A 25,910-nucleotide genomic window follows, 5' to 3' on the forward strand; every position below is an offset into this window, starting at 1 on the left:
TCCTCACTGACAGCCGGTGCAGGGAACTCTCCTCACTGACAGCCTGTGCGGGGAACTCTCCTCACTGACAGCCGGTGCGGGGAACTCTCCTCACTGACAGCCGGAGCCGGGAACTCACTGACAGCCGTAGACGTCTACACGCTGCCCCAACTACACACCGGGGAGTCAGAAGCAGCGGTAAGTTGTTTTTTTTGGGGGGGTGTTAAATGGGGGCATAAGGCATTTCTGTAGGCAGAGTGCTCTATGAAATGCCTTTTAACCCCCTTAATGCCATTCTGCCTCCAGAAATGCCTTTTAACCCTCTATACGCCATTCTGCCTCCTGAAATGCCTTATACTTCCCTATATGCCACTCTGCCCCATAATATGCCTTTTAACCCCCTAAATGCCAGAGTGGCATATAGGGGTATAAAGCATTTCTGGAGGCAGAGTGGCACATAGGGGGTCAAAAGGCATATCATTGGGCACAGTGGCATATAGAGGGTTAACAGGCATATCATGGGGCACAGTGGTATATAGGGGGTATAAGGCATTTCTGGGGCAGAGTGGCAAGCCTGGGGAGAGATGTGCATAACGGGGGGGGGCAGGTTGGAAAATAAAAATAAAAAAAATTTTCTCAATATTTTTTCCTATAGGGTTGTCTTATATTCAGGCTTTCTTTTTTTCCTAAATTAATATTCAGATTTTGGGAGGTTGTCTTATAATCGAGCAAATACGGTATAAGCCATCCTTACTAAGCCTTTACTTAGTGTCACCCATGAATTGCACCCAATAGAAACAAGCTCTAGGAAAATGCTCTACTTGGTCATCTGGCTTTGCAACAAGTTACTCCAGGGGCCGGGTGTTCTATACGTTAAAGAGTCATTCCATGTATGTTAGATGGGATGTTTTAACCCAATGGCAGGGGACCAAGGCTATCGCCTCATTCAACAGATATTTAACTAAAAATACACAAAACAGATGAAAGTAAGCACTAAAGGGAAACCAAAAAGAGAGCTTCAACCCCTAAACACACCCCTCCCCTAAACACACCCAAAATTAATAGATAATTAGAAAAAGAGTAAGAGTAGGTGAGCTCTATATAAAAAAGTAGTGATATCAAATGAACACCACCGTGAATAAAAATAAAAATATACTTATGTATTAAAATGTTTCCACGATTCTTCTTACAAGTGTATATGATTTACATGAAAGAAAAACAAATGTAAACATATATAGCGTAACCTATAATGCAATCAATGAGCGAATAAAGGATTCAGTTCGTCGAAAAGCGCTTTAAGGGGTAATAAAGTTTAACGTACAACAAGTAGGGACAATTGGTAAAGCGATTCCCAAATTTCGATTAAACGGCGTATGACCAGGCGTAAATTTCAACAAAAGAGAGTGAGTATGCTTACAAAACAGCAGCACATCATCAGCATATAGAAACCAAAATCCAATCTGGCTCGAAGGGAAGCAGCAGTCCAATGGGCAGTTCTCAATATACTCCGGCAGCGTTTCCTTCCCTCCTCGTGGACGAGGCAACTGAGTAGTTCATGGGTACTCGTCTATGACGTTACCACTTAACGGGATCAACAAAGGTCCAAACAGCACAACGCGTTTCACCTACAATACCGACTTCATCAGGCGAATCATGATCGATGTAAATGTCCGTCTTTTATATTGTATCCGATTCATCAGAGGGTGCAAAATATCTAACCATTTGATGTATGGATATAAACCATTTACCATTAGTATATAAGAAATAAACATCATTGACCACTTGATGTATGGATATTAACCCATTGAACATTAGTATGGATGAAGAATGTGTATGCATATATAAATAAATGAATTCATTAAATTAATCTATATTAGAATATCAAAAATCCATTAAATATATCATTAGAAATCTTATTTTTATAAAAAATAGAATAGTTTATTAGTATCATTAATTAAAAAACATATATATGCAGACCACTAAAATCCATCCATTTACATAAAAGAAAATATACAATATAATAAATATATATCAAATTATACATATACAAAATAGATCTCTCTATGGGATTTTATTTATATTTTAAAAGGTTTTTTAAAATTATTTTAAAATATTTGACTATAAATAACAATAAAGTGCTATTGTGAGATTTATTATTTATACGAAAATCCACCTATAAGAGAAAAAAAGATATGATTTGCCAAAAATATCTACATGTATAAAAATACATATAAATATTTATAAAAAATTATACAAAATGTATAAAAAAAAAAAAATAAATCAAAATTCTATATTAAGACCTTTTGGAGTTAAAGTCTCTAAATTGTATGCCCACCTAATTTCTTTCTGGCCTATGGATTTTACCAGATTATCTCCCCTCCAGTATTTCTTAACTCTCTCAATCCCTATAAAGTCCAAACCTGTAGGGTCTTTATTATGTACTTTGGTGAAATGGGTTGATATGGTAGCATATAGCCTCTTCTAATGTTTCCAATATGTTTATTTATTCTAGTTAAAATCTTTCTAGTAGTGCGCCCAACATATTGAATTCCACGGGGCAAAATAATAAGTATATCACATTAATTGATTGACAGGTTATTACTTCTTTTATATCATATCTTTTATTTGTGACATTTGATTTAAAGAAGGTGACTTTCTTATTATTAGGTTTGTTGTGAGTTTTGCAGGCTTGGCATTTACCACAATATATAAATCCTTTCAAATTATTAAGGAAATGAGGAGCCTGTTTTTTATCTTCCCTAATTTTCAACTAGTTTCTTTCTTAAATGCAGTGCTCCTCTAAAAAACAATATTATGGGAGGAAGGAAGAATTTTACTAAGGTCTTTTCTTTCAACAGTATGGACCAGTGAGTTTTTATTATTTTTCGTAATTGCTTGTGGCTAGCATTAAAATCAAAGATTAACGGAATTTTTTCACTTATGCCTCTATTATCCTTAATTGCTGGTGTTAGTAAAGATTGTCTATCAATTGCTTTTACCTTGTTAATAGTATTACTAAAGATGTAGGGTCATAACCTTTTTCTACAAAATCTTTCTTCAATTTGTTCATTTGTACATCCAAGATTTCTGTACAATTAATTTTAATCCTACAGAATTGGCTCTTAGGGATAGTTTGTATCCATGGAGGAAAGTGGCAACTGGATGTTTCAATGAAACTGTTCGTATCTGCTTTTTTGAAGAAGGTACATGTCTTAATGTTATTATCACAAATATAGATTTTTAAGTCTAAGAAGTCAATTGCACTTTTGCTGATTTCTGAAGTGAAATCAACTCCCCATGTGTTAGTATTAATGTGTTTCAAAAATGTAGATAGTTGTTTTTCAGGGCCATTCCAAATAAATAGACATCATCTATATACCGTTTATATAATACAAGATTCTGTATTGGATACAATATAAAAGACTGACATTTACATCGATCATGATGCACCCGATGAAGCCGCTATTGTAGGCGAAACGCGTTGCGCTGTTTGGACCTTTGTTGATCCAGTTAAGTGGTAACGTCATAGACGAGTACCCGTGAACAACTCAGTTGCCTCGTCCACGAGGATGGAAGAAAACGCTGCCAGAGTATATTGAGAACTACCCAGCGGACTGCTGCTTCCCTTCGAGCCAGATTGGATTTTGGTCTCTACATGCTGACGATGTGCTGCTGTTTTGTAAGCATAACCCCTCTCTTTTGACTCCGTTGTTGAAATTTACAGGTGGCCATACGCTGTTTAATCGAAATTTGGGAATCACTTTACCGATTGTCCCTACTTGTTGTACATTAAACTTTATTACCCTTTCAATCGCTTTTCGACGAACTGAATCCGTTATTCTTTTCTTTCATGTAAATCATATACACTTGTAAGAAGAATTGTGGAAACATTTTAATGCATAAGTATACTTTTATTTTTAAGGTGGTGTTTATTTGATATCACTTTTTTATATACAGCTCACCTACTCTTACTCTTTTTCTAATTAGATATTTAACTAAAGATGATTTGTATTGTAAGGTTGGTATGGTAGTGTGGTGAAGGAGCACATGAGCAGGAAGAAATGGAGAAGGCTGCCGCTATAGCTTTAAATTTCCAGTTAAATCATACCATATTGTAAGATATTACAGAGGGGTACTTTGTGTGAGGTATATGCAGGGCAAATACAGTGTATTGTTCTATTGGGAGATTTTAGTACTCTATGCAGAAATGTTTAAAAGTGTCATCTGCTGACAATGGGCTGATATTTTTTTTTTTAAATAAAATATAATTTTGTAGAGAGATTAATGTGTGAGAACCCTGCCTAATCCAGTCATAATTGTTTGTATCATTATATGTTAAGTATTGCTGTTGCAGTTATTATACATTTAATGCTTATCTGAAACAAAAAGTGTCTGATAACTTGACCACAAATATGAAACGGTTAGATAGCTTGTCTTCAATCCACCATTCCTCCCTGGAACTTTGTATAAAAGTACCACACGGGTAGATGGCAAGCTCAGGGACAGGGTTCTCTTCTACTGATGTGTCCGTATGTATTCCTTTAAATGTGTTATGTGTTTTAACTGTAATTTGATTAATAAATCAAAGTAATAATAATAATAATGCCTATGTTTACAAGGCATCTTGCATGAAGAAGAAAAAAGGTAGCTTTTTCGGCCACATGCTGCCATAAATGGTATCTGGAGAACTGGTCATACTCTACCATAAAATTAGTGCAATGTAGGCAAGCAGGGCATCTTTAAAGGATGCCAGATGCCCTGTTCTGGATGCCATACAGTGGACCAGCTTTTGGGGCCACACAGGGAACACAATACCTAGTACCTTCAGAAATATGGTTAAAAGAAATATGGTAGAATCACACACATACATATAAATGTATGATGGCGAGGCATCTCTTCAGATCAAGAGTGTGAAGAGCTACTTCTTCAGCTGAGCCAGGAGCAGAAAAAAGGTAGGAAGCACGATCTCCTGGTTCTTGTGGAAAGCCGACTGAACCTTGGGTGCAAACTCCGGCAGTAGAGAGAGAGCCAGCTTATCCGGGAAAAAACAGAGAAACGGTTCCTTCATAGACAAAGCCTGAAGTTCACAAATCCGACGAGCAGAAGTAATGGCTACTAAAAAGGCCGTCTTCAGTGATAATAAATACAGAGAAACCGACTGAAGAGGCTCAAAAGGAGGTAATGTGAGTCTACGAAGGACAAGGTTCAGGTTCCACGGCGACAGAATGAGGATGCATCCGGACGATGGCCTTGGCAAAACGTCTGACCGCAGGCAGAGATATAAGTTCGAACCCCACTGATGGCAGAAATATCCACCCTGATAGTGGAAGTCCACTGTCGAGTCCCTCTTGGAAGAAGTCCAGAATGGAGGTCGAGGAACAGGAAGATGGCAAAATTCTCCTGGAACACCAACCGTGAAATCTCTTCCAGATCTTAATGTATCGCAGAGACGTAACCTTCTTTCTACTCTGCAGAAGAGTCTCCGCCACAGGAAAAGAAAAACCTTGCGCTCTCAGCAGTTTGCGTTCAATCTCCAGGCCGTCAGGTGGAACACGGCAGGGTTTGCATGCAGGAATGAACCCTGAGGCAGAAGGTCTCTCCAAGCCAGGAGCTTCAGAGGGGGAGAGATACCTAGAGTGATCAAGTCCGAATACCAGACACGCTTCGGCCATTCTGGTGCTATCAGGATCACAGAGGCACGGTCCATCTTGATTTTCTGTAGGACCCTGGAGATCAGAGCAAACTGAGGGAAAACGTAGGCGAGACGGAAATTCCACTCCTGGGCGAAGGCATCTAACGCCAAGGGATGATCCTGAGGCTTGAGGGAAAAGAAGACAGGACTCTGAGTATTGCCCCTGGATGCCATCAGGTCGATCTCGGGCAAGCCCCACTGTTGGACGATGAGGTCGAAGGCTGCCGAATGCAGAGCCCACTCGCCGCTCAGCACAGGAGTTCTGCTCAGGAAATCCGCTTGAGAGTTCAAAGTCCATCTGAGGTGGACAGCGGACAGAGTCATGAGACGGGACTCTGCCCAAAAGGAAATCCTGAGCGATATACAGAGAAGTCAAGGACTTATTTTGCCCCCCTGAAAATGTACTTGCCGGCGAGCAGATGTTCCCAGTGATGCAGAGCTCTTTCTACTGCAAGCAACTCCAGACAGTTTGAGGGAAGAAGTTTCGTAGCTGGAGACCAGAGACCCTGCACGAACAGGTCCCGATATGTAGCTCCCCATCCCGATGCTGGCGTCGGTGGTGAGAAGTACCTTGGAGGCAAGAGACCATCTTCTCCCCGCAGCAAGGATGTTCTGTTGGAGCCACCAGGAGAGGGATGCTGTGACATGCGGTGGAAGACAGACAAGCCTGTCCAGAGCCAATGGGTTGTCCCCTAGATGGTTGAGGACAAATCTTTGAAGAACTCTCATGTGGGCCAGAGCCCAGGGCACCGCATACCTTGCGGAGACCATCTTGCCCAGCTCCTCAGGGAGCTTCGGTGCGGGGAGCGAACCCTGCGTACTAGGAACCGAATCCCCTCGATCCTGGCAGGTGAAAGGAAAGCTTTCCCGGAGCAGGAATCCAGACGAACACCCAGAAACACAAGTTGTTGAGAGGGAATGACGCAGGATTTGTCCCAGTTCAGAATCCAGCCGAGATCTTGTAACAGACTCAGGTCTGTCAACTGTTGAATGGTAGATAACAGGACCAACCGCCTTGCCTGGTCTGGAGGAAGGTGGGAGATCAAAAAACGGTCTGAAGGTTTGGTCCGAAATTGAAGACGATAGCCGTGCGATACGATGCCTCTCACCCAAGGATCTCGGGTGAGTGAGAACCAACTGTCCCTGAAAAATCGGAGCCTTCCTCCCACCGGAATGGAGGAGGCGTCATGCAGAGTTCTTGGGGTCTTGAAACGCTTTGGGGAAGGCGAGTCTGTCAAATCCCCCCCTTCCTCGAGGGAATCTGCCTCGGAAGCTCTGTTCTCTGGACGAGGGGTTGACTCTAGAACTATGGCCTCTAGATTGTCCCGGGAAGAATGGCCGAAAGAAGGCTTTCGGTGAGGCATCCAATGCTTGTCCCCTGAGGCTTTCTCCTAAAGGGACTCCAGCTCTTCCCCGAATAAAGTCTTACCCTTAAAAGGGATATTAAGAAGTCTGTTCTTAGAGGCATTATCCGCCGCCCAGGCCTTAAGCCACAAGGCCCTTCTAGCTGCAACTGAAAGTGCCAAAGCACTGGCTGTCATCCTGATGTTTTCAATGGAGGCATCACAGAGAAAATCCACGGCAAATTTCACGGCAGCAACATTCTTGAGGATAGTCTCCCTGGAGGTCTTGGCAGCAATATCCTCTTCGATCTGGGAAAGCCAAATCTTGACTGCTCTGGAAACCGAGGCAAAAGCAGGAAAAAACACTGAGGTTGGTAGGAGGGGAGGGGCTTTTAAAGTTTTGAGTCCTGCCCTATCTCAGGTACTGTCACGAGCTGAGAACACAGGTTGATAAGGAGCCCAGGTGCAGGGGATACGAGGGGCTCTGTCTGTACCCCACGATGCATGATGGCCTGGGGGTTGTTACAGACAGGCGCAGGAATAAACCACAGACAACAGATCAGGATTAAGAGTTGTATTGAATGCGATGGTACAACAATATATATGCAATGGAAGTTACTTGGCAGGAAGCCCACTTGCGGGACACACGGCAGATAAGCCCTCTTGCGGGGCACACGGCAGATAAGCCCTCTTGCGGGGCACACGGCAGATAAGCCCTCTTGCGGGGCACACGGCAGATAAGCCCTCTTGCGGGGCACACGGCAGATAAGCCCACTTGCGGGGCACACGGCAGATAAGCCCACTTGCGGGGCACACGGCAGATAAGCCCACTTGCGGGGCACACGGCAGATAAGCCCACTTGCGGGGCACACGGCAGATAAGCCCACTTGCGGGGCACACGGCAGATAAGCCCACTTGCGGGGCACACGGCAGATAAGCCCACTTGCGGGGCACACGGCAGATAAGCCCACTTGCAGGGTACTCTTCTTGGGAGTCCACTTAGTGGGGCGCAGGCCGCAACTTAGGAACACGGCAGGTACTGGAACAAGGCAGGTACTGGAACAAGGCAGGTACTGGAACAAGGCAGGTACTGGAACAAGGCAGGAACCAAACAGGTAGTCCTCAAACATTACAATGTCAAGGCCCAGACTGCAGGGCTGGGCAGGTTTATGAAGGCTGTCATGATCAGGTAGCAAGGTGCACCTGGACATGATAATCAGCCAGAGTGGTCTGAGTGGCAAGGGCGGCCACTAGTGGTCGGCAAATGAAAATGAACAACAAAGTTTGAACAAGTCCAGCTAGCGCATGTTGAAACGTGACAGGTACGGAGGAGGAGTCTATCCTTAGTGTCACCTGGGATGGCAGGGAAATATATATAAAATCTAATATAAAATGTATTTTATTTGTATGTGACAGTGTGCAAGTGAATCAGTGTATATAATATACCCCTGTGTGTGTAATCTCATCCACTTCATAGTGTGTCAGAATGGCAGAAATAAAATGTGGTCACCGTACATGATAGAAGGGTTAAATGGGGCCTCCAAAATAACTTAGCTGACAAGGGGATGTACGTACAAGGAACCATAACAAAGCAATATCACATTTTACAATATTAGACAGGAGTTGGGACCGGGCTCATTTTTTCTTTTTGTACCCTATGGGACCGAGGCTGTTTTAACACTTTTGCGGTGCTTGTGTTCAGCTGTAATTTTCTCCTCACCTATTTAGTGTACCCACACGTTATATATTGTTTTTTTCAGGACAAGATGGGCTTTCTTCAGATACCATATGTTTTGATCATATCATCTTATTTACTATAAAAAAAAATATAAAACATGGTGAAAATTTGAAAAAAAACCCTTTTATGACTTTTCTTTGAAAAATCTCTTACTCACCTACAGAAGGAAGTAAAAAAAAACTAGCTAAATAGATTCTACTATTTGTCCTGAGTTTAGAAACACCCAATGTTTTTATGTTTTTTGGAAGTTATTGGGCAATAAGTACAAGTAGCATTTTATGATTTTCAAACCTTTTTTTTCCAAATCTGGTCATTCTGCCTCCATCTCCTCTTTGGAACATCTTTGAAGCCGGTTAACTCAATTAATCCCCATCAAACCAGATATTTTTGAAAAATAGACACCCCAGGGCATTTCAAATGCTGGTATTTTAACCCTTTCCATGCACTAATTATACAACCACACTATTTTTTTTTCACACAAATTTTAATTTAGTTATAAATATAAAGGTCCTGGTATATGTCACTGTCAAACAACACCCCAATATGTGTTCAACAACATCTCCTGAGTATGGTGATACCCCACATGCATAGGTTTGTCAGATTGTTTGGCTGGTAAAAGGCTAATTTTGGGACATGCGTAATTCAGGTGGTCATTTGGTCACTCTGCCTCTATATCCTCTTTGGAACATCTTTGAAGCCGGCTACTTTAAATTACTCCATCAAACCATATATTTTTGAAAACTAGACACCCCAAGGTATTTCAAATGCTGATATTTTAACCTTTTATGCATGAGATTCTACCACCTGCCTTTGCCAAAACTTAATTTTGTATTTTTTTTTCCCACACAAATTGTACTTCAGGAATTCATAGCTCCTGGTATGAGTCACTATCAAACAACCCCCCAATGTGTGTTCAGCAACATCTCCCGAATGCAGCGATACCCCACATGCATGGGTTTGCCATGTTGTTTGAGATTTAAAATGCCACATTTGGGAAGTGCACTTTTTTCTCCATTTTGGTCAGTCTGTACCTATGCCCTATCTTTGAGCCCAGCCACTCCAATTTATCCCATCAAGCCATTTTTTTAAAAAATTAGACACCCCTTGGGTATTTGAAGTGCTTTTATTTTAACTCTTTCTATGTTGAGATTTTTGAGAAATTTTAGCACTTGCTCAAAATAATAAACTATTTTTTTTTTTTTTTTTATTATATATATATTTTTGGTGACATCACTGCATAATTATTTTTAAATGTTTTTTTATTTATTTTTTTTTTGAATATTTTACTAATCACATTGTGATTAGAAAGCTGGGCTCCATTGACTTGCATGGTTGAATGCAGTACCTGTATTCAACCTGCAAATGGAGCAAGAGTTCTCTAGAGGGTCAGAAGACCATCTAGCGAACTTTTTCAACTTTTTTTTTTTACAGGGCGGTCGCCATCTTGCGGTTGGTGAAGTCACTCACAGTGGTGGTTGTGACCGCTCTCCGGAGCAGTTACAGCCTGTCCTGGGGTGAGTGTTGATCGCCTCCTAAACACTTTTAAAAGGGCATCCGCCGCCATACAGTGTATGAAGGATGTTGACGCCCCTAGTGCCGATCGTGGTGTTACTGAATGCCTCGAGGTTGGGGCATTACAACAATACCATTTGGGCTATTTAAAGTCATGACGGTCCTGGCACGTTAATTGTCGTTAACCCTTCGTTTTCGGGTGACGTGCCCGGACCGTCAATTGTCATTAATGGGTTAAATAAACCTACCATTAACATTATAGACTGATCGTGTCTTTGTCAGTGGACAAACGTACAAAATCAGCAGGGGATCAAATATTTCCATTACTGTAACTAAGAGTAGGTATGTTTTAAGAGACCCTTCTCCTAAGTACTCTGGGCCAAGGCCAAGTTACCTCTGTGGTTTCATCTCCCATTTGCTGAGGTGCATCTTCATCTGGAGGAATAACTCCATCATTGTCAATCTCTGAAATCAAGAAATGAAACAAACACAAATACAATTAAGAAGACTAGACTTTTGTTGCTAAACAAATAAAAAAAATAAGGTAAAATATGCTTTAATATGAAACTTGTGTAAACCTTAGTTAATTAGGTCTGGTAACATAGTAAAGCTGTATTATGTAACTGTATGACAACGAGCAGGACAGAGAATCCTGACATACATTATTACTGCAATTAGTGTGGTTCAAAGTGTACATCTCTTTTGTGAGAATAATTTGCAAAAAACCGTTCACATTTTGATTGTGTACTTATTGGTCATTATAATTCTAGCAGCAACATGGGAATCTGAATGTATATGTCTTTTAAGAGTTTTAAGTTATGCACTCCACTTTCTGTATAAGTTTTTGCTGTGTATATTTGTAGATTCTGACCAAACCTTAGGCTTGAGAATCCCCACAGGCAGAGGCATATCTAAGGTATGGCACCTATGGCTACGCGCCATTTGAAGACAGTGAGCGGCTTTTAAACGCCGTCTTTTTTTTTTGTGATGCGGAGGAGAAAGAGGGGCTGCCTAGCAACCGCTCGGCGCCCATCATTCTCCTCCACGAGGCCTCTACCTCCGTGGCGGTGCCGGCATTTCATGCTGAGGGCTGGAATATAACGTCATATATCGGCGCTCAGCAGTGAAGCAGCGGGCACCGCAGCAGAGCAGGAAAACAGAAGCCTCCTGCTCTCGCCGCTGGACCTGAAGGTGAGAGAACTACAAAAGAGGGAGAGGGTAGATAGTGAGTAGGGGGAGGGAGAGGGGTTAGAAAGTGATAAGGGAGGGAGAGGGGTTAGAAAGTGATAAGGGAAGAAGAGGGGGTAGATAGTGAGAAAGGGGGAGAGGGGGTAGATATTGAGGAAGATGGTAGTAGGGAAAGGGGAGGGAGAGGGGTTAGAAAGTGACAAGGGAGGGAGAGGGGGTAGATAGTGAGGAAGAGGGTAGTAAGAATATTGAAAGTAAAGAGTGTGAATTAATGTGTGGATGCATTGAGTGAATGAGGGAGTGCATGAGTCAATATGTGGATGAGTTGTCTGAATGAGGGAGAGCATGAGTTGTCTGAATGAGGGAGAGCATGAATTGTCTGAATGAGGGAGAGCATGAGTTAATGTGTGGATTGTCTGAATGAAAGTGTGAATTAGTGAGTGACTGTAAAAGTGTTTGTGCGTATAATAGATGTATAATTGTGGAATGGCAAAGATGGCACTAGCAGGATGTTTGAGCCTTGGGGACCAAGATGGCACAGGCCGGATTGTTTGGGGACAAAGTTGACTTGTGCTGGGTTATTTGGGGACAAAGATGGCAAATGTTATGTGTAATCTGGGTGCTTTTTTCACACTGGTCTTCACAGTCTTTCAGTAATCTTTCAGTAATCTGGGTGCTGGCCAGGTTCTATGTGGGCAGTGTGGATGCAAGGGCTGGCTTTGGGGAGTGCAACCTGTGATCTATGCCAGTAATTTAGGGGGTTTTAAATATACCTGTAATGCTGTGTTTTTATGTGAATTCCAATTGATCTGTACCTGCAAAGCTAGGTTTTTGTGTTATTCTGTAGATCCATATCTGCTATGCTATGTTTCCATACATTATTTATGTATACCTGGAAATACAGGGTTTTTACGTCATATTCAGTTGATTAATACCTGCAACGCTGTTTCCATATATTATTATTGTATACCTGCAAATACAGGATTTGTATGTCTGATTCTGTTTATGTGATATATACCTTCAGTGCGGGGATCACAAGTGAATTTCAATTGATCTATACATGCAAAGCTGGGTTTGTGTGTTAATGTGTTGATCTATACCTGCTATCGGCAGCAGGGTCTAATATATATATATATATATATATATAGGCAGCAAGGGCTAATAAATGGGTTTTAGATATTTGGACAGGGGCGCAATTTCAGTGCTTGCCATAGGCGCTATTTTCAGTAGATACGCCTCTGCCCACAGGTGCCTCATTAATGGGTGTCCAGAGAAGGCTTTAAATTGTATGAGAGTCTCATTGGGTTAAAAATGCAGTCTCAATGATTCTGCTCTTTGGTAAGCAATATAGCCATGAAAAATTAGATAGGACTTATTGGCTATAGTGTGTGTGATAGAATCCCCAATATTCATGCCTTAGAAAAAAGGTGTTTTTTTTTTATGGTATTCACTGGGTATGTGCTGAATTGTTGCTTTGTTATATAAAACTTTTCATACCTAATTCACTTTCCTCACTTTCAGAATTTTGAGGTTGAGCGAGTTTTTCTTCTTTCACAGATTCCTCCTAGGAAAAGAAATGATACTTAATTTAAAGGAAAAGCAAAGCCTCACTTTAAATCAAAAGATTAATTCAAAAAAGCAAATTAGTAACTATTCCATGACGAGACTACATTTTAGACAGGCTAAGGCAATACCTTTAAGCACACATTACAAAACTGCAATAGAGGTAAATTTACCCCTTAATGCAGGGGCCCAGTTTGGAGCCTCCTCGGGGAGTAAATGTCCTGTTTATAACGCCTGCTTTAAAAGAGTTTAGGAGGCCATCAACAATCGCCTCCTAAGTTTAAATTGTGTCACTGAATTATCTCAATAGCAGGGTGAACTGCGACTGATCCAGGGATTTTGCCTCTCTCAAGATGGTGCACCCTTTAAAATAAAAAATACATTTCCAGAGGCTCTCTCCAGAATCGCCCAGCATCAAAGATGTCACAGAAGGCTCAGTGCCCTGGGCTCCTGGAAGGGCCAGCCTCCTTGTTACAGGGTCACCGTACCCAAGGCTGGGTACCCCTGTTTGAGGGCTGAGGAATCACCAGTCAGTCCCTCATACGGATAGCACTCAGCTATTCACGGATCAGTCAGACCACCATTCGTAGTAAACCAAGAGAACTCTCTTTATTACAAACACACAGAACTTTATATATAATCTCAATGCAATGTGCACCGAACCCAACCCCCAATCCCATCGGTATACAGGGGATGTATCAGGTGAGGGGATTAAGGGATACAATGGTTTCCCCCACCTGTGTTAACCCCCCCTGTAGTGCGGGTGCCGTCTGGGCAGCCAGGGCTGTGTTGGTTGATTAAGAGCCCCAGCCAGATTATAGGATCGTCTCTTTGAAGGCTGGAGCTGAAGCCACATCAGTCTCTGGGCCGGTTACACAATAATACACAATATAAAACATTACCGGGTCACGGTATACGGAACCGGACACAAAAGTGCTCCGTGACCCGGCTAAACTTCATATGACACATGAGCCAGCTAGCCTGGCCCTGTCACACTCCTCCCTACAGACTATGGGCCCAGGCTCTAAAGACACTAAAGACTGTGGAGCGCGGACGCAGATTTGGGGAATTTGCACTTTGGGAGGGGGATTATGTGGGGTGTTTTAGTCTCCATCAGGTGAGGATTTATAGGACAGATACCTCCATGGCCAATTTTTGTACAGGATCCGATATCCATCAGGTTTCAGCCGGAAATCAGGGAACCGCCTGTGTTTACCATCCTCCCCACAGGCTACAATAGGTGGGCCAAGTGCAAATACCGAGACATGTGCAAAGGAGGGCCTGACGGAGAGCAAACGTACGATTGTACTGTTTAAACACCAGTGTGTTTTCACCTCAACATTGTTTCTGTCTCATGTGTGGAGAAGGCTGCTGTAATACGTCACTGTCCTTTTCAGGGCAGTACATGCGCTGAATACGCTAAGCTACCAGTAGCCACAGCAGCAACGCAGCTACGGTGCAGCGGGATCTCCAATCTCTCTAAAACGATGGTTCTGTCTGGTGCTGAAGGGGTTAACTACTGGTGTGCCGGCAGGAGGAAGTGTAGTTTGGCGGGAATACCCAGTCAAGGGTACTGGGTGCCCCGTCACATTGGTGGCAGAAGTGGGATTGCTTCCTAGTCGTTAAGACATTCCAAACCACGGGCAGGATCTATTTCTAGAAAAGGGGATGGGAGTAAGCTATGCAGAGCTGCTGGACTCATTGAGAGCAAACCAGCGCTCTACGCCGCTCGTCCCGGTATGGGACCAAACTCTCTGGTGTAGGTGATCCTCGCAGTAATTGCAGAAGTGGATCAGGGGCCGTTTCATCTTGAAAAATAGGCCGTTGGTAGTTGATGGGACTGCGGTCTCCAGTGGCACTAACCCAGCACAAGAACTGATATCAGGGCAGCACCACCACGGACGGGATGCAGGCGGCATCAATCCCCAGAGGCCGAGTGAGCGCGTGGGAGATGTTGCAGCCGGCCCATCTCCCCAGCGGCAGCAAGAGCACCACGCAGTGATTGCAGAGGTTGATCAGCTATCGATTACAGTGTATGAATGTCATGGACAGGGGCTGTTCGATCTTGAAAAATAGCCTGAGACTGTGGTAGTGGATGGGACTGCAGTCTCCACTGGCACCAACCCAGCACAAGAGCTGGCATCAGAGCAGGAGCACCAGGGAGGGGATGCAAGCTGTATCACTCCCCAACGGCTGAGTGAGTGCCTGGGATATGGAGCAACAGGCCCATCTCCCAAGCGGCAGCAGGAGCACCAGGGAGGGGATGCAGGCAGCATCACTCCCCAGAGGGTGAGTGTGACGGGAGGTCCGGTACCCTGACTGTTTACTACGGTCCAACCGTTGCTTCCTCCTGCCGGGACACCAGCGATTAACCCCTTCAGCACCAGACAGAACCAGCGTTTTAGAGAGAAGGGGTGATGCCGCTGCACTGGAGCTATGCTGGCACTGCGGCTAGCCAAAGCCTAGCTACACAGTCTGGCTATTGTCCTGAAAAGGACAAAGGATCATAGCAGCCCACCACAAGCAGAAACGCCTGTGGGTAATAGCGCACCTGGCTAAACGCCTTAAAGTGACCGCCACTATGGCAACCCCTAGAGGTTCCACTCTTGCCTCCGTGGACGATGTTCTTTCAGAAGGGCCACTGACACTCTTGGACAAACGGCCCGTGGGAGGTTCGTGCAAATCTGCCCGGACACTCCGGGTTCTCCCGGTGGCCACATGTCACGCTTCAAGCGTGAGTACATGGTGGGCGAGCCCCATCACTCAACGTCCTCCATGCCCCCTGCCATCTCAGCCACTCCAGACTCTCCGGTCTTGGATCCTTCAGGAACGCCCCTCTTCGATCTTACAGTTATGTGCCACCCCAGGGCTACGGAATGGGCTCCTCCGGCACACATCTGCCAATATTTACAAACCGGGTGCTGCGCTCACTCTGCCTTCTGGCTACGGAGCGTAGAATGGCAGCCCTCCTCCGTATGGATGCTCGTCTAGCCGAGCTCCTTGGAGCCCAGCTCGGAGTCTGGCAAAGAACAGCTCTGCTGGAGACAACCTCCCAGCATCCCTTAGAGATGACAGACTCAGGGATTCTTCATCACCCTGTGGTCCTAAAAAGGCGACTATCTTTAGTTGCCTGGATGGTCTCGGGGGTTCCTGCTCAGGCGGTAGCTTATCGGAGGTGGGTCGACTTTTGTTCCGAGAGTCCTGGGACAACAGGTGGATTTTTGGCAGACCAATATGTCAAAGGTAACTCTCACTGGCCTATTAATCTGTTCCGCTCGGCTATCTCTAGCGGCCATGTGGGAGCTTCCGGCGAACCGGCGCATTTCTTGTTTTTATTTCCCAACCTGCCCCCCAGTTATGCACATTTGAGCCCAGGCTTGCCACACTGCCTCCAAGCTTTGCCACATACCCCCCCAGACATGCCACTCCACCCACCCCACATATGCCTTACATACCCTATATGCCTTATACCTCCAGATATGTCACTCCATCCTCCCAAGGTATGCTGTATACCCCCCTGATATGCCATAGTGCACTCATAGATTTGTAGACTCGTTCACAGACAATACTTTCATAAATAAATACAGGGTTAATCTTCACTGCCCCCCCCAGGATTTAGATTCCCCTCAGTTTGCCCCCCCCTTACCTCTAACTGCACCTTAAGTTAACTTTATTAAATTAATTAAATTAACCCTCAGTCCTCAGCATTAAATTAACCCTGAAGACCCCATCAACCATAACTGCCTCTAAATTAATCCTGAAGACCCCATCAACCCCTAAATTAACCCTAAAGACCCCATCAACCCCAACTGCCCCTAAATTAGCCCTAAAGACCCCCATCAACCACAACTGCCCCTAAATTAACCCTAAACACCCCATTAACTATAACTGCCCCTAAATTAACCACCTCCCTTAACTTTCAGCAGCCCAAATATTCATTTTATGCTCACAGTTAGACGAGTTCTTGAGCCATGTGGACGCTATAGGAAATGGGCGGGGCCAATTGGCAGTGACTGCAGGGAGGGACTGGTAAGTAGGAACTGCTGCTGTGAGACCCTCATTTAATAATCAATAAAAATCGATTCCACTAATCGATAATGAAATTCGTTGGCAGATAGTTTAAGGGCGGCAGACTGGTCCCGTGTCCACATTCCGCACCTTTTACCTCCACCCTTTGTGTTTCGCAGGTCTGGCGTTGATTTCCTAGCGTTAGAACTGCAAATAAGAGCTGTCAGGCCCCATCCAGGCTGCGGAGCTACTATCTCTACTTTCCCTCGACTCTCTACAGTTCCCCTGTCTTTGCCGTTATCCATTCCTGGATTTTCTTATGCTCTGTCATGAGCTTCTGATTCTACAGTTCCTTCTGTTTCCTTTAAAAGTTGTGTCTAAAGGGCTATAGGTATATTTTATCTCTGTTCTATGCTTACATTTAATGTTTAGTTTCAGATTATTAGTAATTCAGTAGGCAGGGTTTAGCGCTAGGACCCACTGAATATTGGAGTACTTTGATGAGTGTTGTCTGATGCTTGGGGTGGGCTGCTATGATCCTTTACAGGACAATAGCCACACTGTGTAGTTAAGCTTCAGCTAGCCACAGTGCCAATGCAGCTCCGGTGCAGCGACGTTCCCCCTTCTCTCTACGACGCTGGATCTGTCTGGCGCTGAAGGGGTTAATCGTTGGTGTCCCAGCAGGAGGAAGCAGCGTTTTTGCGGGAGTAGCCAATAGGGGTACAGGGCGTCCCGTCACACAATATACATGGGGGAGTAGATCTGAGGGCAGGAGTCTGGCTAGGTAAGTTTTTTGGTATTTTTTGCTTAACCATTACGTGTCTATTCTGTAAATGGTTCCCAAATTCTGACATTTATTCTTTTTCTAGCGACTAGTAATGGAGTTAGTGACAGCTTATGCAGTCTAGAGATGGGGGGGGGGAGGCTGCCCCATGATCATTCTCTTATGTCTCTGTATCACATCAGTCCTGGTTTGCATACTTCAAAGTGTTCCTTATACAATACCTTATACCAGGGCTCGACAAATCCCAGGCGCCAGGTCGCCATGGCGACTCAGAATTTTGTCCTGGCGCCTAGGAGTTTGTCAGCCTCTTACATCCACACAAAAATGCCCCCGCGTCACCACACGGGGGCGCTGCTGCCGCTGTCAGCCCAGGAGTCTGGGCAGACAGCACAGCCACTCAGAGCCCGCCCCCAAGCCTGTGATCACTCCCACGGAGTGATCCTGTAGGCTGAAACCGCAATTGCAGGAAAACCTGCAATAGCGTTTTCAGGCAGCTTCAGGAAAGGGGGTTCAGCGTTGATTGGGTCCCCACACAAGTGTGGGGACCTGACACAACATCCCCCTGCTGCCTGATCGCTCCATGAGAGCGACGGGGCAGCGGTAATCCCTTCAATGCCGCGATCGCGGCATTTAGGGGTTAATTCCCGTTTTTCCAGGGGCTCTGCTGCTGGTGGTCTGCCTGCAAGCCCAGGCAGACCAGCAACAGCAAAAACGAGCCCCCACAAGCCCTTTGATGACTCCTGTAGGCATGGAAGCCTACAGCAGTCATCAGAGACTCCCCCTGCAATGGCTGGTCTATAGACCAGCAATTGCTTCCCAGCTGCCAGAGACAGCTTCAGTGACAGGGGGAGAGGGTTCTTTGGTCTCCACATGAGTGTGGAGACCAGCCCCAACACCCCCCTGCTGCCTGATCGCTCCATGAGAGCAACAGTGCAGTGTTAACCCCTTCAATTCCACAATTGTCTATAACACATTCATGGCATTGCAGGGGTTAACATTTGTCCCCACAAGCTTGTGGGGACTAAATATCAGTCAATGCTGTGCTCCAATGGAACATCAGCATTGAAAGCGTTAAAAAAATATATATATATATCCAAAAATAATAATAAAAAAAAAAAAACAAACAAAAAAAAACAGCACTGACCTGAAAGTCCAGGGTACTTCCAGGTCAAATGCTGTGAGTTTAGTAAGTGGGCTGATGATGATCAGATCACTCCTAACCAACTGTTAGTTTAAAAAAAAAATTCTGGCTCCTAACTTTTTTAGCTGGCGCCTAGAGTCACAACAAATTTGTCAAGCCCTGCCTTTTACATAGCATTGTTCTTTGTTTTCCTCCTGCATTGCTTTTCTGAAGTCTAATGTAGCTTCCCCCATATAGCTAAATAAGCTGGTAGCAAGATCTAAACTGTTTGATTGGGGCTCCCTCTACCATTATGCTATTTTAACCTCATCTTGTGCTGAACATTATATTAACAAACATTGTATATTCTAATCGTAGTAACTCACTTCCCCCAAAGGGTTAAATTATTTTAGTTTATGTAAGTGAATTGTGACTTCTGGTATGGAGTTACCACTAGGGCTTGTTTTCTGTCTGTTTGCATGAATGCCTCCTTAGTATAAAAAAATAATTTGATTCTGGTGATAACATCCCTTGGAGCTGCTTATTTAGGGGTTTTGGCAGACCGTGGGATCTTTCTACTATTAGATCTCTTGGGATCTTTCTACTATTAGATCTATTGGGTTACTCTCCAGTAGCAAGTGTAAAAATAGTAATTTTAGATATGCTGTGAGCTTAGACCTTTTCACTTCCTCTCCTATCCCCTCTGTATCTAATGGTTTTACAAAGTTTTTCTTCCATGCTTTTTTTAATTATTATTTATTCTGATAGTAGATTCTTCATTGTTTTTACAGGAACCACATGTCCTACACTGTCTTCCAACGCCGAGCCTGATTCACCTTCCGAAGTGTGTCCCAACATGCGTCTCGTGTACGTTTTGGTTTGTTTGTAAGCATTGTCTTATTTTGTCTCTCCCTGTTTCTGTTTTTTTCATTGGTGTCAGATTCAGTTTTTCAACACATTCGTTATGGATATTTTAAAAAATACTCATGTTTGAAGAAATTAGAGTATAAATATATTTTTTTACCCCAAATATATGGAATATCTCTGAGGGCAGCTATGGTCCCAACCTATGCTAATATGTACATTTAAGTGTATGAGCAAGAACTTAAATGGCATACATGTATATTATATACATACTGTAAGAAATCATTTTTATACTTTTATTTTGTTCTGCACATTTTAGGCCTGAATGCAACTCGAGTGCTAGGAACATATGGTATCAATTAAGTGACATAGCTTAGAGGGTCTTGGAATGCCGGTGTATCGTATGACTGTTCTAATAGGATTCCTTTACGTATACCCTAACCAAATGTAAAGGGGTATAAATTTGCATGACTACAAAGACAAGGTCTCTTTCTACGCTCTTTCTACGCTATTTCCACGCTCTCATCTTCATCTCACCAAGATACTTAGCCTACAGTACCTTTTATCAACATTTGTTCCAGCATTGGTACTGTATTAATTGATAATTTGTTATCGAATAAACCTAATTAATAAGACATAGAAGCTGTGGTCTTGTTTGCTGTTTGATCACTGGAGAAGCTTAGATATTCAAGACAAAGAATATTCTAACAAATCGACGAGCCAGCCAGTCTTTAGTCAGTTTTCTACGGCGAGCCTTTACTGCACGTTTGTTTTTGACTTTTCCTCTTCTGACAAAGGGGGGATAGTGTGCAGTTGTCTGAAGAGATCACATAGATCCTCTGACTAAAAACAAAAAACCTAGCAGTGTGATCAGAAGAAAGTGTAATTCGACATTACCAGACCATGTGGTGGGAAGGAAGAGCATTCGAGAACCGTGTATCGTACTGAGAGCAGACTGAGCAAGCAACTGATCTACGGTAAGTATGGATTTTATTAATACTTTGTCTTCCGGAAGTAAACTTGAATTTACGTTTGTTCCTTATACGGCTAGTGATTCAGCTTTGTGGCATGATTTATGGCGTCAGTGTGAAGATGCAAATAAGAAGATAGACAAAAAGATATTTTCTGGGAATAAGGATAAACACAAGTTGAGGAATGTAATGAAAATGATAAAGATTTTTAATACATTACTTGCTGGTGGTGATGATCTGACTAATAATGTTAGTCAAAGTAACTTAAAGAGTAGTGACATTGTTAAAAATGAGATGCACAATGTGTGTGCAATAGAAAAGGAATGTCCTAAAGGTGATTTATTAACTGAAGAGATTTCTGATTTGTCAGATTGCTTAGAAATTAAGAATTTGTTAATTACAAAATTGCAGAAAGATTTGAAACAAGTTTGTGTAATTACAAGGGGAGATACACAAAGACACAGCTTAATTCCAGAAAATGTAGAGGATGAACCAGAGGTCAGTTCAGAACAGGAACTGCAAAGGAAGAAGCTTAGAAATAAAGCAGCAAAACTAAAATTACAGATACAAAGCGAATTAATGAAATTACTTAAAGAAATACCGCCGTATAATTCTAATTTGGATGCATTTGGTAATGCAGATGTATTTGAATCGAATACGGAGAAGCATAATTTGTCCAATGAGCATATAGAATAGTTTTTAAAATTTCTGATGATGAATGTCCTGCTTCTATGATACAGGTGTTTGTTAAAAAGTTTAACTACCTGGATCCTACTAGCATAGCAATTGCTTCGGATATGCAAACACTTGAGGATGCTGCTGCATTTATTGATAAAATCCAGAGAGAATGGAGACATGAAGGGGTTAAAATGAATGTGTCTGTAGTTAACATGGTTAATAGCAAGGATATAGGTAGAAAGGAGAGATCACATTTAATTCACCCCCCTTCTTCCCCTCAGGAATTTAAACATACCCAGATGCAGAATCCCAGGGGACACAGGTTTTGGAATAAAGAGTCTTTTCACTGTTTCTATTGCAAGAAACTGGGACATTTTAAAAGACAATGTCGAAAATTTCTCTAATAAAAAATTAAAAGAGCAAAGAAAATCAAATGGATTTGCTTACAGTTCAGATCCAAATGTATATACTAACAGAGCCGTAACACCTCAAAGAGATTTACTTTACACTCCAATGATTAGGCAAATCAGGGAGATTGAAGTTAATAAAGAAGATTTACATAATACAGGAACTATACAGGAGTATGTTTGTTGTAAGTGTCGTGAGAGCTATAATACGTAGATCTATGTTGATTCAGTATATAGGGAGCTAGTATAGCAATTAACTCTATTTCGTACTGTATCCCTGCACTCTGTCTTCTATGAAGATGTTTTGAATAAGTTAATTTACAAGAAAAAAACTATATGAACAACATCAGATGTGTTATATGTTAAAGTTTTGTGTTTTGTTTTATTCTCTAAGTTAAGATCCTGTAATGTTATATGTTGTACCTGTTAAGCTGCAACTACATAGCGTCCATCATTTGCAGAAGTACAAGTTAGGGATATTTCCTTCCTTGCTTCTCAGGTTGATTCAAAACCTTAATTTAGTTCATGAGAACAGGGTTTTGCGTCATGACTAAAAAGGATTACTATGTATTGTATTGTATTGATCAAATATGTTTTTCCGTAATCAATTGAAGTATTAATTATTTACTATTGTCCATATTCTTAAATTCATCTCATGATCCAAATTCATGTGTTATAATTTGCTATTTGATAAAATGATAGTCTTTAATGTTAATCATTTTAAACAATTTCTTAAGAATCATATTAGAACATTACATCATGTTTTATAGTGAGGTGCTATAATAATAAAGGTGTTGTATCAGCTAAGATTTTGATGCTGCATTTCTGTTGTGTTTTTTAGGTTGCATGTAAGAATCGAATGGACAATGCAAATCATTAAAAGGTCCATTATGGCAAAGACATCTGACATTCAAGGAGAGACAATCCTTTTTGTTTCTAGCAGTTCTGACGGCGACCATACTGATGATTGATGGTTCTAAGGAAGATCTACAGAGTCAAGAAGATCTACAGATTTGACAACGAATTTATAGCCAATTTAACAATACTCAAGGGTTCCCAGACATAATTAAGAAGAAAAGAGAAATTGATGATTTCAATGGTCATGTGTGTTTTGGTGTAATGAAAGGGTACTTATTAGTTTGTAACATTAGAATTAACGTCACAAGACAAAGTAATGTGAGGTTAAATGTTACGATAGGGCCTAAATATTTATTTAGTTGGACTAAAGGGACCTACACACAAGATGATAAATTTGGGTTTTGGGAACATATCATAAACAAAGTAGTTTTATTGAGTATAGTAATAGAATGCAGTAATAATGTATGTGAAGGTACATGTTTAATACCTATGGCAGATAAAGAAGAAACATTATTCATTATGAGAGTATTGGGAGTATCTGTCAGTAGTACACAATTATTATTTTATAAATTAGAGTATCCTGATTTTGTTTTTTCCACAGATATGTCAGAACTGGAACAGTTAGACTTGTCTGCATGTTTACATTTTGTGTCCAAATTATTTGTTACAGAAATTATGGCAAAATCATCTGTTGGTTCCGCTATCATCAATGTTTTGTTACATCTGTGGAAAAAATTGCATGCGTTAATTGGTATTTGGAGAATGGCCCATCCTACAGAAAAAGATTTTACATGTTTTTCTAAAACACATAACTCATACTCCCGTATCGATTTAATTCTGGGAGAATGTAATTTAGTATTAAAAGCAAAAAACATTAAAATACATGAAACAACATGGTCCGACCATAATTTAGTTACTATGGATTTGGAAGAGAATGGGGAAAAATTTAGAACAGATTGGAGATTGAATCATAAACTAATAGAAAAACCAGAAGACATTGAATATATAAAAAAAGCATCTCAGCTTTATTTTATTGAAAATGATGTGGATAACATTTCAGCCTTAAATCTTTGGTGTGCATTCAAGGCAGTTATAAGGGGACATTTTATTAAATTGGGAGCATATGCAAAAAAAAAAAGCGGGAGCTAAAATATCTGATTTATATATTACTCTTTTCCACCTTAATAAACTTAAACAGAACCCCGCAAAAGATAATGTTATGAGAATTAAAGAAATAAATGATAAAATTAACCATATATTACTGGAGAACACCAACAGAGCCTTGATGACTTTGAAATCAAAAAGATATTACAAAGGAAATAGGGCAGATAAAATGTTATCCAATCAATTGAAAAAGAAAAGGGAAGATAAGATGATTACTAGAATTGTACATAAAGGAAAAACTCTCCTAGCCCCCAATGAGATAGGTCAAGCTTTTAATGAATTTTATGAAGAGTTATATAACCTACCTAATAAGTCCACAGAATTAGATGTAAAAAACTTTTTTGTGGATAAAGTAGTTCCTAAACTCCCTAAATATGTCTTGGATACCTTAAATGAAAAAATATCTCTAGATGAGGTTTATAAAGAAATACACAGATTGCGGGAAAAAAATCCCCTGGACCAGATGGTTTTGATGCAACATTTTATAAAATATTTATCGAGGAGATCTCACCATGTCTAGTCCGAGCCTACAATGAGGGTATGGATAAGGGGGTGCTTCCTGAAGAGTTTTTGAGAGGCAATATTATGCCAATACTTAAAGCAGGGAAGGAACCTGATAAGATAACTAGTTACAGACCTATATCCCTTTTAAATATAGATGCAAAAATATATGCAGGTATACTAGCTCAAAGACTAAACATGGTGTTACCGCAGCTGATCCATACAGATCAAGTTGGATTTATCAAAGGACGCTCTGCATCTAACCATATTAAAGCTCTATTGGGAATTTTTGAAGATAATATACAAACTAAAATTCCTCAGTTGACCCTATCTTTAGATGCTGAGAAAGCCTTTGATAGGGTCAATTGGGGATATCTAGCAGAAACCTTAAAAGCATTTGGGATAAAAGGTAAGATTCACCAAGCGATAATGGCCCTTTATAAGAACCCGAGAGGTAGAGTAATTGGATCAGGAATTAAATCTAACTGGTTTGTGTTGTCTAATGGGACAAGACAAGGTTGTCCTCTTTCACCACTGCTCTACGTCCTATCCTTAGAACCTCTCGCAAGAGATATTAGAAGTAATCCTGGGATAGTGGGCTGTGGAGAGGGTGAAATACAAAAAAAAATCAAACTTTACGCAGATGATATATTACTTACAATTAAAGATCCAGTGAATTCAGTGAATCAGATTATGAAGTTTATACATCGATTTAGCTTTATTTCCAACTATAAACTAAATATAAATAAATCAATAGTGCTACCATCCTATCTTGAAATGAAACACAAAAGAAAGAAATCGAGAGAATTGGTTTCGGTTGTACAAATGATACTTTAGTTTATTTAGGTCTTAAAATTACAAATACATGGGTTGAAAAAAAAATCTACTTCCCATGATTAAAGAAATGAATTTATCCTTTAAAAAATGACGAAACCTATTTATCTCTTGGTGGGGGAGGATAAATGTGGTGAAAGTATATATCCTACCCAAATTTATATATTTGTTTAGGATGATTCCACTAAATATACCTTACAGTTGGCTGGATCTAATTCAAGGTGCTATAAATAGATTTATCTGGGGAGGTAAGAAACCGAGATTAAATGCTAAACTGATTACAAAAAATCAAGAGCAAGGTGGATTAAGTGTCCCACTAATCCAAGAATATTTATAGGCAGCTCTGTTAATGCATGCCAGTATATCACAGAGAAAGGAATCTACTCAGGAGTCCTGGTATAGAGGTGAGATTATAAAAATATACCCTTTTAAAGTGCTACAAACTTTCTTTTGGGTCCCCTATAAGAGAGCGATAGAAGTAATGCCAACTATAAATAGCTTAGTCTTAAGACAATTGTATATGAATTGGGTAAGAAGTAAGCTAGGTCTAAAAAATAAGATAATAGCAGACTTATCGTTGGATATTATGGAAAATTTAATGGACAATATAAATCTAAAAACTTGGATACAAGGAGGCGCTTATAGAATAAAAGACCTAATCAATGGCTCCAATATGAAGCCCTTCTCTCAGCTTCAAATAGAATTT

At 41.5% G+C, this 25,910-nt stretch overlaps 1 protein-coding gene and 1 long non-coding RNA gene across 3 annotated transcripts in view; both read right to left on the minus strand.

Moving 5' to 3' along the window:
- ST13 (ST13 Hsp70 interacting protein) overlaps positions 1 to 25,910 on the minus strand; it is a 138,704-nt gene that overhangs the window by 89,348 nt on the left and 23,446 nt on the right. For both annotated transcript variants that reach the window (XM_053468639.1, XM_053468640.1), the window contains exons 3-4: positions 12,950 to 13,016; positions 10,659 to 10,729 (exon numbers count right to left, since the gene is read on the minus strand). In XM_053468639.1, coding sequence (XP_053324614.1) covers positions 10,659 to 10,729; positions 12,950 to 13,016 — 138 coding nt within the window. The remainder of the gene's footprint in view (positions 1 to 10,658; positions 10,730 to 12,949; positions 13,017 to 25,910) is intronic.
- Positions 9,137 to 9,958, minus strand: LOC128499752 (uncharacterized). Its single transcript, XR_008354807.1, has 2 exons — positions 9,533 to 9,958; positions 9,137 to 9,186 (listed from the first exon to the last, which is right to left on the minus strand). It is a non-coding gene; the product is annotated as an uncharacterized LOC128499752 (long non-coding RNA).

Source organism: Spea bombifrons, chromosome 6 (assembly GCF_027358695.1).
Source record: "Spea bombifrons isolate aSpeBom1 chromosome 6, aSpeBom1.2.pri, whole genome shotgun sequence".
Lineage (NCBI taxonomy): Eukaryota > Metazoa > Chordata > Amphibia > Anura > Pelobatidae > Spea > Spea bombifrons.